Raw genomic sequence first — 11,966 nt, 5'->3', positions numbered from 1 at the left:
AGGAGTGCGCCACCACACTCGGCCTCCCTATTATTTTCCCTATTATTTATTCAGACTTTGAGAAGCGAAGCCGGTCCAGCTCTTCTTAGCTGGTACAGATACCAGAGAAGCTGCTGTCGTCCACAGTGGGCCAGGGCAGGAGCTCCAGGAGTAGAAAGTGTCAGATCCACTGGGACCTAGGGATGGCCTCCCGTCTCCTTTGAATGCGGACCGAATATCCCAGTCCCATTACATCTGTAATTAATATGCATAATTAAAACTCCAGGAGGTCAGAAACCATGATGCATCCAGAGATCTCCCCAGGATCTGGGGTTGCCCTTCCTCATATGCAAACTTGTATATTAATTTCCCTACAGGGTATAAAAATTGACAAAATCCTCTAAAATCCTACCCAAATTGGAACCGTCCTTTCTGAGGACCACAAGCCTTAAAAATAAACACACCAGCAGGGTGTGGTGGTCTGCACCTGTTGTCCCATGCTCTGGGAGGCTGAGGCAGGCGGATGGAAAGTTCAAGCCCCGCCTAGAAATTTAGTGATTTGGCAACAATTTGAAAGCCCTGGAGCAATCCCCAGTACCAAAAAGAGAGGAAAAAGCCATGCCTTTTGAACCAATAATTTTACTTTAAGGAAACGGAAGTCACCTTAAACGGATGCGCACAGGGATTGGTGGGTAGAGAGGTCTGTGAGCAATGCAACCTGGGAAATTACCCACTGCAAGAGCTGGCTAACCAAACCTGGAGGGCAGACGGGGTGGTGGGTGCCAGGTGCTGTTAAAACCCGATGTCCACCCTGGGGCAAAGCGGGAAAGGAGAAACTTGGGCCCGGAGGGAAGAGCTCATCTGAGCTGTCACTGCTGAGCTGTCACCCACGTCTGTGGCACCCTCGTCCCCTCGGTGCTGAGAAGCGGCCCATGATGGTTTTTGTCCCAGAATCCTATCTCAATTAAGTAACAAAACCACTGGCCCTGGTGGCCCACCCCTGTCATCCTAGCACTCAGGAGGCTGAGGCAGGAGGATCACTGTGAGTCCAAGGCCAGCCTGGGCTGCATAATGAGACCCTGTCTCAAAAAAACAAGATTTTCGACTGAAGCCACAGTTCTGGCTCTGATCCAGCGACCTGCCTGGTTCTCACCAGAGCCAACAGGACGCCCCTTTGTGCCACCTGAGGCCCAGCCTGACAGCAATGGGGAGGCCGGTCCTGGACAGCAGGGGCTCCCGGGTCGAAGAGGCCCAGGGACAACTCAGTCCTGTGAGCCTCACAGCCCTCTGCCCCCACCCCAAACCCCACACTCGGGGTGCTCTCGGAGGCTGAGCTGAGACGCCCATCGGCCAGGTGACACTGGGTGGCTCCGGCTAAGGTGGGTGCCCTGGGGAGGGCATGAGGGTCCGGTGACCTTAGGTCTGATCGGCACAGGTTGCCAGAGGCCCCCGGTTGCAGCCCACCCTGATCCTTGGGTCTGTGGAAACCCCAGGTCACCCTGGGCCCTCAATGTCCCCAACAGCCCCCACTGGCTCCAGCTTGGTGCCCGCAGCCTGGTACACAGCAGCCGAGGCCCGCACTTCCGGTGCCCAGGCCCGCACTTCCGGCAGGGTCAGGAGGAAGCGGCGGCCCAGGGCTGGCCACGTGGGGTGGAGTTGGAGAGGCTGTGGGCTTCAGACGAGGCAAGGAGGCGGGAAGGGGAAACAGGGTGCTGAGGCCCCGCACTTGGGGCTCAGGATGGCCACGGGGCTCTCATCACTGAGAGGCCATCCATGCCACGCCCTCACCAGCCAGACACCTCCGGGCCCTGGGGGCTGTTGTCCCTTCACCGCTGACCCCTGCCCCGCTGGAGCTCCAGGGCAGGAGGCTGCTGGCCGACTGCCATCGTGTCGCCACCAGGGGGCAGTGTTGCCCACGCCCAGAGCCCAGGCCCTGGAAACTGGGGGGGCCCGAGATTGTCATTTCCTCCCCGCTGCTGGGCCCCAGGCCAGCTAAGCTAGCGCTCTCTTTTTTCTCAGCAGTAGTGGGGTTGGAACCTAGGCCTTTCCATTAAAGTACATCCCTAACCTTTTTTTTTTCTCTTTTGGTACCCGGGATTGAACTCGGTTCCTTGCGCTTTGGAGGCAGGCAGCAGAACCACTGAGCTAAATCCCGGGCCCCCCCAACCTTTTGTTTAGAGACTGGATCTTGCTAAATTCCCAAGGCTGAGCTTAAATTTGCCATCCTCCTGCCTCAGCCTCCAGAGTAGCTGGGATTGCAGCTGTGCACCACCATGCCTGGCCCAGCTGGCCCACCTAGTGAGGCCTGCGTTCCCTGACAAGTACCCCTTGGCCCTGTGGTCCCCCACAAGGTGGCTCCCATCTGACAGGGGCCCTGCAGGGTGGTCACAAATGGACTGTGGGCTCGTGGCTCTGAATCTGGGCTCAGGAGCCCAGAAGTCCTGGGTGCAAGTTGCCCACACTTTAAGCACTCACTTCCTGGAGCTCTAGTGGCCTCAGCGTGAAAGCAGAGCTGTTGCCAGGTGTGGTGGCACACACCTGTCATCCCAGCACTGAGGAGGCTGAGGCAGGAGAATCCCCAGAATTCAAGGCCAGCCTGAGGCAGTCCTGGGTCCCCAGCCAAACAGCATCTTACCAGGCCCTGGCAGGAGGTAGGTGCTGGGCCCCAGCAGAGGGTTGCTGTGGCACCTGGCACCCAGTTAGGGAGCAAGCTCTGCCGCTCACTCGGGGTTCTCCATGGGTGGGACACTGGCAGCAGCTCCGGGGTTGCTGACAACACCCAGCCCGCACCTGCAGCCCGGAGCCCGGGGAGAAGAGCCCCACCCCAAGGAGCCGGGGCTGGACCTAGCAAGGGGGAATCACGGGGGCCTGGTGGGGCCAGGCTGAGGCTCTGTGGGAGCCTTCCCTTACTGCACTGGGGGCAGGCCCGGTGGTCTGAGAAGGGTGGGTGCAGCCCTGGGTTGGGTTTGGGGTCCTGAGTGGAGACTCTCCCGCCTCTTCTAACTGGGGAGGGAGAGAAAATGTGATTTTGATACTCTGTTGTTTCAGTGGAAAGATTTTTTTATCAGCTTTTTGTTTTCTCTTTTTCGGACACAGGGTCTCCTTACATAGTCCAGGCTGGTCTTCAGCTTACTATGTACCCCAGGCTGGGCTGGAACTCATGATGATCCTCCTGCTTCAGCCTCCTGAGTGCTGGGATTAAGGTGTGCACCACCACGCCTGGCTTTCTATCAGTCTTGACAATGGGCCACTTCATCCAGGAATCCAAGAAACACACACACAGCCCGCTGGGCCCAGAGGGTGCCGGGCGCCGTGCTGGCCACGCGGGTCACAGGTGCCGGGCTGCTTCCCACAGGATCTGCAGGGCCATGGAGGCGCAGGGCAGCTGGGCCACGGTGTAGGCCAGGGAGCGGACGGGCGCACGCAGCTGGCCCAGGTAGGCCACTGTGTGCAGCAGGCGGCCCAGGAGGAAGGGCAGGAAGTGCCCCCAGGCCGCCGCTGGGCTGGGGCCCAGGAAGCAGTAGACCAGGCCCAGGAAGAGGAACGGGTAGATGGTCTCCATGTCGTTCCGGTGGGCCCTGCAGAGACAAAGGCGCTGTCAGCCACGCTGTGCCTCCCAGTCTCCCCCATTGTCGTCCCCCCTCACCCCAGGCTTGGGCTTGCAGAGCCGGGGCGGTGCAGCTGGGATTGGAACAGTCAGAGTCGCTCCCCTCCCAGGGAGGCTGAGTCAGGACAGCCCAGCCATCCTCTGCCTGTTCTCAGGCCCTGCCCCTCCCCAGCACTCCCTCCCTCTGCCCAAAATCCAAGTGCCATCCTCACAGAGATAACAAGCTTAATCCCAGCACTCTGTAGGCTGAGGCAGGAGGATTGCTGTGAGTGGGAGGGCAGGCTGGACTATGTGGCAGGACTTTGCGTCGTAGAAAACCAAAAAACTAGGGCCGGGGATTTAGCTCAGTGGTTTTGCCACCTGCTGCGCAAACGCAAGGACCCGAGTTCAATCCCTGGTACCAAAAAAAAAAGAAAACCAAAAAATTAAATGACAAGGTCGCCTGGCTCACCGCCTGCTCCCCATGCTGTGGGTCCCTGTGGTGGTTTGGTTTAGAGCAATCAAGTGTGCTGGGGGCGCGTACAGCCCGGCCTAGATAAATGTAAACAAATGAGCAAGCAGGCGAATCTCCTGCTTCGGCCTGGGCCTGGGCGTTGTTCTGTGACCCTGGCTGACACCCTGCTCCTGGAGGGGGAGGGGGCCCCAAACGCGAGGAACCCAGTGATGCTGGAAGCTGTCACTGGCCACGCCGGGCCCAGGCCCGGGACAGAAGCCTTCCCTGCTCAGAGAGGCCAGTGTGGTGGCCTGCCTGTGGGGACCAAGGCTGAGGGCCTGTTCTTCTCCCCCACAGCAAGAGAAGGTAGGTGTGGGCCATGGTGGGGGTTAGAGGGCGGAGCAGAGCAGGGGCCTGGGGCGCCCAGCACCCAGCACTGCAGGGGGCTCCATGCTGCGGTGGGGTGGGGGTGGGGTGGTCAGGGAAGGAGATGTCTGTGCTGGAGCCTGGAGGGTGAGAAGCTGGTGCAGATTGGAGTCTGTATGTGCAAAGGCCCTGGGGCAGGAATGCACAGTGCATTCATGGGACAGAAAGTGCCCCATGCTAGAGTGTGGCACACAAGAGCAGGGACCCGTTCGGAGTGTCCAGCAGCCCATACACCCAGCAAGGCCTGTAGTTTTCTCAGATACAGCAGTTGGCATCTCTGTCTCCCTGAGACCAACACCAATCTGCCTTCTCCTTCTCCCTGAATCTTTGTTTGCTTTTTTCTTTTTTGAGACCGGGTCTCTCAGTGTAGTTCAGGCTGGCCTTGAACTCACTGTGTAGCCCAGGCTGACCTCGAACTTGCAGTGATCCTCCTGCCTCAGCCTCCCGAGTGCTGGGATTGCAGATGTGTGCCAGCACGCCTGGCTGAAACCCTGAGCTTCCCTTTTCAGAGCAGGCCCACATTTAAACAGCTGTGGCAGTACAGGGGGCGCAGAAACCAGAGAGGAGGACGGGCCACGTGGTGGAGGAGGGAGGGGGGACTGGCAGAAACCTGGGTGGGCGGAGCTTCCTGGCCCCGCCCCTCGCCTGCAGAGGACGGCCTCTCCCTCCCTCCCTCCCCCAAGCCTGCGCGGTGCCAGAGCCCAGGGCCAGGCCGCGCTGTGTCACAGGGAGACTCAGGGAGTCAGCACGGTGTCATCCCGCAACAACCCCGGGTTAAGGCAGAAGCCACCCAGGGCGTCCCCACGAGACCAGACTTGCACACCGGCCGCGTTCTGCCTCCTCCCCGCTGCAGGTTGCGACACAGCTGCATTTTGCTAGAGCAGGTGACAGCTGAGTGGGAAAGGCAGAGGCTAAGGAGTGAAGTGGGCTGGCTGGCTGCGGTGGTGCTCGCCTGTCACTTGCGAGGCTGAGGCAGGAGAATCGCTGTGAGTTAGAGGCCAGCCTGGGCTACATAGTGAGTTCAAGGTCAACCTGAACTATACAGCGAGACCCTGTCTCAAAAAAATGAAACCAAGCCAGGGATGCAGCTCAGTGGAACAGCACCTGCCCAGCAAGTGGAAGCTCCCGAGTTCGAGCCCCGGTACCACAGAAACAAAAAGGTTTGGGTCTGGCGTTCACCTTCCTTCTTGGGGACACCAACCAGGACACCAACCCTGGCTGAAGCCGCAGACCCCCCCCAGGTTCTGATCCAGTTCCGATCTGGTTCTGATCCAGCTGTGACCCACACCCACTGCCAGGCCTGGGCTCAGGCATTGCGCAAGCGAGGTGCTCGCTCTCCCTGTGCCCCAGGCCTGGTTTCCCCAGCTCAAGCTCTGCTGCAGGCACCGAGGCGTGAATGACTTCCTGTGTGCACAGGGGCCCCCACGACTGCCTGGAAACCCTGCTGTAATATTTAACCACTCCGCCGGGTCCCCCCATCCACAGGCAGCATGCTCTCCCAGGCTCTTCTGCATCCCAGCATTCCACGGCTCTGCCAGGTCAGGAGGTGGAAGGGGAGCCCCATAGGCCCAGCTGTGCCCTGTACAACTAGGTCCCCCCAAAGTCCTCACAGAGTGGATACAAAGCAGGATTAGATAAAGGGTGCTCAGCCCAGTGAGGGGGCACAGGCCTGTGATCCCAGCTCTCAGGAGGCTGAGGCAGGAGGATCTCCAGGAGTTCAAGGCCAGCCTGGGTTACATAGCAAAACCCTATCTCACAAACAAACAAACAAGTGCAGCTGGCACTTAGCACGGCATCCTGCACATAGTAGGTGCTCATTAAATCCCCAGTGGCTGGGTGGCTATTGGAGTCCATACCAAGGCCTGGCCACTAGGTTACACTGGGAAGAGCTAGAGAGCAAGGAATCTCACTTCCTGTGACACACATCGGTCTTGTTTTAAAACCACAGTGTACATACAGACTGTAACTGATGGCTCAGACAGACATAAGGGAAAAACCCACAGACTTTGTTTTCGGAAGAGAATTTCTCTGACTGAGGCGATGCGTCCCACCCACCTCCACCCTCCCCTCTCTGCCTGGCATGCTCCGAGACATGTTGCGACCTGTCCCCTGGCTCACCCCGAAAGCTACGCATCTGCCCACCCCCACCCCCGTCCTCTGCCAGCCTCAAGCCCTGCAAAGTCACCCGCCCCCTCCTGGCTGCTGGGGAAGATGGCAGAATGACCCAGCTGTGGTGACCCCTGCCTCAGCCTCCTGAGGCAGGAAGATGCCTTTGAGGCCAATCTGGGCTACAGAGCGAGACCTTGTCTCAAAAGGGGGGGGCAGAATAGCAGCTGCCCCCCAACTCTAATAATTGGCCCTGCTTATTGAAATGATCAGTTTCTAGGGCCAGGGATTTAGCTCAGTGGCACTGCGCCTGTCTTGCCAACCCAAGGTCCTGAGTTTGATCCCCTGTACCAAAAAAAAAAAGAAAAGAAAAGAAAAGAAAAAGAAATATCAGTTTCTATGGATTTTACAGCTTTTTTTGTGTGTGGTACCAGGTAATGAACCCAGGGCCTTTCTATTGAGCTCCATCCTCTGCCCCTTTCTACATTTTTTTGTTACTAATATTCTTTTTCTTGTTGTTGGTACCAGCCATTGAACTCAGGACCTTGCGCTTGCAAGGCAGGCAGTGGCACCACTGAGCTAAATCCCCAGGCCTGTTTTTGGCCTTTTTTGTTTGTTTGTTTGGTACCGGGGATCGAACTTGGGTCCTTGCGCTTGAGCAGCAGGCGGTGAAACCACTGAGCTAAATCCCCGGCCCTTCACAGTCATTTTTAAAGAATCTTTTCTTGTTTGGTGTTGGGGATGGAACCCAGGGTTCCATACCAGGCAAGTGCTCTACACCACCTCTTCACCCAAGAATTGAGTAATATTTGCCACGAGGAAAATTCTCATGAAATAATGTTCACTGAAAAAAAATCAGAACCCCATGGGCCAGGGATTTGGCTCAGTGGTGCCGCCATCCCCGGTACCAAAAAAAAGATCAGAGCCCCAAGTTGGGTCCTGCCATGCGCGCAACCTTCTCGGGATATGTGGATGCAGAAGACAAAGAAGAGAGATGAAGATGTCAGCAGTGGCTGGAATGGAGAGTAGTTTTCCTCTTTGGCTGGGTGTTTTTGGTGTGACCCAAACCGTCTGCCATGACTAGTTCTGACTTTTATTATAAGAAAAATACTTTTCAACTGCCTGGAGCAAGGTACACATAGGAGAAGATACGTTTCTTCACTCCGAATAAAAGAAATGCAAATTAAAAGCAAAATATGAAGCGGGACATGATGTGGCAGGCCTGTAATTCCCAGCACTCTGGGAGGCTGAGGCAAGAGGATGGGAAGTCCAAGCCCAGCCTGGGCAACTTAGCCACTTAGTGAGACCCTGTCTCAAAATAAAACAATAATAAAGGAGCTGGGGATGGAACTCAGTGTGAAGACCCTGGGTTCAATGCTCAGTACTGGAAAAGAGGAAGGAGGGAGGGAAGGAAAACGTGACAGCGCTTTCCCCTCTGCTGGGCAGGTCCCACCCTAAATCTGACCGCCTGCAGCTCAGGAACAGCCGGGCCCATGCGACACATTCCTGCCACTGGAGGGCGCCCTGCGCTTTGCTCCCTTGGACAACAGGCAGGTGACAGGTGCGCAGGGCTCGGCTCACACAGAAAGACAGCACAGGCCAAGCAGAGGGGGTCGGTGAGGCTGCCGTGGGCCCCTAGGCCACTCTGTGCCCTGTGTGGAGGAAAAGGGACTCTGGGATACTGCCGAGGGCAGAGGAATGCCAGGTGACAGGTGGGAGGGAGGGGGCTCTGCAGTTCCCAGTCCCAATCAAGTGTTACATTTCCCAGATTAAAAATTAACCAGGCCAGGCGTGGTGGTGCATGCCTGTCATCCCAGCACTCAGGAGGCTGAGGCAGGAGGATCGCTGTGAGTGCAAGGCCAGCCTGAACTACGTAGCGAGACCCTGTCTCAAACAAACAAAAAATTATCCACTGAATGATTAGCGCAGTCCAAGGGGATCAGGGTGCAGAGAACCCCACCTGCTGGGGACCCTCTGTGTCCCCGGTTTAGGAGACCCGCAGGACAGGCCCAGCCAGATCTGTGCCAGATCCTGGCCCAGGCCTGGGGTTGCTTGCCTGAGACACCGCTCCACGTCCGGGTTGCTTCGGCAGAACTGGAGGCCACCATGTCTCAGGGCATCCTCAGGGTTGGCGAAAGCCTGAAACACATCAGCGCGAGTTACCACAGGGGGAGGCGTGGCTGGCTCCTGGGGGGAGGACACGGTGCAGACGTGGACTGCCGTGCTCCCCACGAACATCCACCCTGTGCGTGCTCACTCTCGATCTGGTGGGGGATCCGCCTGCGACCAGCGTGGACAGGAGTTCCCTTGTCAGAAAGAGAAGACAGGGGGCCAGGGATTTATCTCAGTGGTTTCGCCGCCTGCTGCGCAAGCGCAAGAACCCAAGTTCGATCCCCTGTACCAAAAAAAAAAAGAAAAAGAAAAAGAAAGAAAGAGAAGACAGGAGCTGGGCATGGTGTGCACTCCTGTAACCCGAATTAAAGCTGAGGTGAGAGGATGCTTCCACATCAGCCAGGGGAAGGGAGGACAGGAGCAACAACAAGGGAAGCTGAAGGAACAGCATGTACATAGGCCCTGGGGTGGAAAGGAGCTGAATGGGTCTGAAGAACTCGAAACTAGCATGGCTGAAGCCTCAGGAGCAAGGGACAAGGGCCTAGGATGAAGTCACAGGGCCAGCAGAGGTGCTGAAGGCATCTCAAGAATTTGACTTTGCATCATACACTTACAGTCTCAGCAAGTTCTGGGAGGCTGAGACGGGAGGATTCCAAATTCCAGCCCAGCCCAGGCAATTTAGCAACCTAGCAAGATCCTGACTAAAAATATTACAATAAAATATACATAAGGGCCAGGGATTTAGCTCAGTGGCACTGCGCCTGCCTCAAAATCACAAGGTCCTCTGAGTTTGATCCCCGGTACCGAAAACAAAAGGAAAAAAAGTAAAGGGCTGCAGATATAGCTTAATGCAAAGACCTTGGGTTCAATCCCCAGTACCTCAAAAACAAAGATAAAGAATTTGGAGGGCCAGGAATTTAGCTCAGTGGCACCACACCTGGCTTGCAAGTACAAGGTCCTGAGTTCGATCCCCCGTACCAGAAAAAAGAATTTGGAGCCAGGCGGGGTTATGCATGCCTGTCATCCCAGCATTTGGCAGGCTGAGGCAGGATTGCTGCCAGCCTGATCTATATTGAGTTCAAGGCCAGCTGAACTACATAGTGAGATTATCCAAAAAAACCCAAGTCCGCCAGGTGGACCCCTTGCTTCTCTAAATCCAAGTCCAGAGGAAATGGCTTGGGCTTAGAACCCGGGCCCACGACAGGTGTGAGCCCTGGAGGTGACGCCTGACCTCACACCTGGCTGGGCCTCCCCAGGGGCCTCTTCTAGGGAGAGGAGCGGATCTCTGGCTGGCTGCCTGCCGTGGGGACAGCCTGCTCAGCTCTGTGCCACAGGGGGACCCCCGGGAGCAGGCGCCCCAACCCCAGGCTCTCAGCTAGGCCCACCTTTAACCCTCCCTGCTCGGCGGGCGGGGTCCCCGCCCCAGGGCCACCCCAGGGGTAGAGGCGACCCGCCCAGCCTTTGAAAGGGACAGGGCAGAGAGAGGCGCCTTTCCGGAAAGGGCTCCCGGGAAAAACCTGCACAGGAGCCGCAGCCGCCGGGGGCGCCCGGCTGGGCTCAGCGCCAGGGTTGGGGGACCCCGCTTCTCCCCGCACCTCGGGGGCAGCCGCCGGGGACCTGGGAATTTCCACTCGAAGTTCCTCACTCCTGTTCCTACCCCGCCCAGGGACGGGGGCGCGGGGCCCGGAGCGGCCGGGTCGGACGAGGCCTTAGGGGACGGGGTCCCCAGGTCCGCCTTGGGTCCGGGACCTGTGCGTTCACGTGGAAGCCGCGCTGAAGCCGGCCCGGCCGGGTCCCCGCTCCTGACTCCGCGGGCTCGGGAGGGACCGCTCTCACCTTCTTCCGCAGCCTCACTTGGCCGGTGATCACGGCCACCACGTACATCTTGATCACCAGCAGCGTGCTGCACAGCAAGAAGGCCGGGAGTGCCCGGCTGTCCGCGAGCGCCAGGCCCGAGGGAGGCATCGCTGGGGCTCTGGACGGCGGGACTGCGAGCGGCTGGGCTGCCACGGCCGGCCGGGGGAGGAGGCCGCCCGGCTCCCGCCCACTCCCCGCCCACCTCGGGCTCCCGGAGGGGGAATCCGATGCCCAGGTGCCGGGAGTCCCGGCCGATCCGTCCTCCACCTGCACATGCCCAGGAGGGGGCGCGAGGGCTGAGGGAAGGGACAGCAGAGGCGGGGTCTCATAACACAGGGCCGCAAGGTCAGGGCCTCGGGTGGGCGGACAGAGACACTGGCGGACAGAGACACTGGAGCTGGCCACTATTTATTGGGCGATCGGAGCCGGTATCGGCGACTCAGGGGGCAGCAGTGACCCTATGCTGGTGAGGGTCTTATGTTCACAAGGACGGTAAGACGGGCCGACCACTCTTACCATAGGAGGTGGGTGGAGCCAGCAGGCTAATGAGGAACGTGCCCCCCCCCCGCCCCCTGTGAATCCTCTCTTTTTTAAATTACTACTCGGTTTGGGTTTTTTTGGTACTGGGGATCGAACTCCAGTCCTTGCACTTGTGCAGCAGGCAGCGAAACCACTGAGCTAAATCCCGGGCCCTCTACTCGGTTTTCAAAGCACCAGGATGTCTTCACCTGATGCCCCTGAGTGTCACACCATCACTGGACCGTTGAGGCCTCAGCTGTGACCGGAGCCATATGGAGATGTTTCCCGCCATACCATAGCTGGCTCATGGACAAGGAGACCTTGGGCCCTAGACAATCCTAACCATAATTCATTTACAAAATGATGTTTCCCCTAAAATTATGTAGAATGGCTCTCAACACTGAGGAGCACAGAGCCAGGTGTAGTGGTGCACACCTGTAATCCTGGCACTATGGGAGGCTGAGGCAGGAGGATCGCCAGTTCTAGCCCAGCTTGGGCAACTTAGTGACTTAATGAGACCCTGTCTCAAAATAAAAGGGCTGGGGTTGTAGCTCGGTGGGAAAGCCCTGGGTTCAACCCCTAGGACTGCAAAAAAGAGGATGCACAGTGATGCCTGCCTTTGGAGGACACTCAGGGGACCAACCCCCTGCATGGCAAACGGCTGATCTGTCCATCATGGTGGGCAGGTACCCTTGCCTGAGGCCCACACTGGAGCCAAAGCTGGGCAGGCAGCAGTGTGAGTTTGCTCTTCGTGGCTGCTGGCTTCTGGCTGGTGCCTCCCAGAGTCTGTGTTCCAATCCCTAGAACCCACCAATGTGTCACCTAACCTAGCAAAGGAGACACTGCAGACAGGGGTTAGTAAGGCTCTGTTTGTTTGTTTTTTGAGACAAGGTCTTTGTAGTCCACACTGACCTTGAACTCACTATG

General features: G+C 57.9%; 1 protein-coding gene across 2 annotated transcripts; it reads right to left on the bottom strand.

Moving 5' to 3' along the window:
• Positions 1-3,018: 3,018 nt before the first annotated feature.
• On the bottom strand, positions 3,019-10,805 carry Ptges (prostaglandin E synthase). 2 transcript variants are annotated; one of them, XM_004849133.4, is made up of 3 exons: positions 10,500-10,805; positions 8,608-8,690; positions 3,019-3,557 (listed from the first exon to the last, which is right to left on the bottom strand). In XM_004849133.4, the coding sequence occupies exons 1-3, from the start codon at positions 10,626-10,628 to the stop codon at positions 3,308-3,310; spliced, it is 462 nt and encodes a 153-aa protein (XP_004849190.1). In that variant the 5' UTR covers positions 10,629-10,805; the 3' UTR covers positions 3,019-3,307. The 2 variants fall into 2 exon arrangements, with proteins under 2 accessions (XP_004849190.1, XP_021117548.1); XM_021261889.2 differs by having other exon boundaries at positions 8,512-8,690; positions 10,500-10,695.
• Positions 10,806-11,966: the final 1,161 nt, after the last annotated feature.

The sequence above is a fragment of the Heterocephalus glaber genome, unplaced genomic scaffold (assembly GCF_053883595.1).
Source record: "Heterocephalus glaber isolate CG9 unplaced genomic scaffold, H.glaber_assembly_v1.0 deba00001479, whole genome shotgun sequence".
NCBI lineage: Eukaryota > Metazoa > Chordata > Mammalia > Rodentia > Bathyergidae > Heterocephalus > Heterocephalus glaber.
Note: the sequence above shows the minus strand (reverse complement) of the source record. Positions and strands in the feature narration are given on the sequence as shown.

Coding starts and splice junctions, on each gene's coding strand:
- Ptges (XM_021261889.2), bottom strand. CDS start 10,628: ATGCCTCCCTCGGGCCTGGCGCTCGCGGACAGCCGGGCACTCCCGGCC. Junction 8,691..10,499: donor AAGTGAGGCTGCGGAAGAAG/GTGAGAGCGGTC, acceptor GATGTGTTTCAG/GCTTTCGCCAACCCTGAGGA. Junction 3,558..8,511: donor ACACAGAGGGTCCCCAGCAG/GTGGGGTTCTCT, acceptor TTGTCTCTGCAG/GGCCCACCGGAACGACATGG.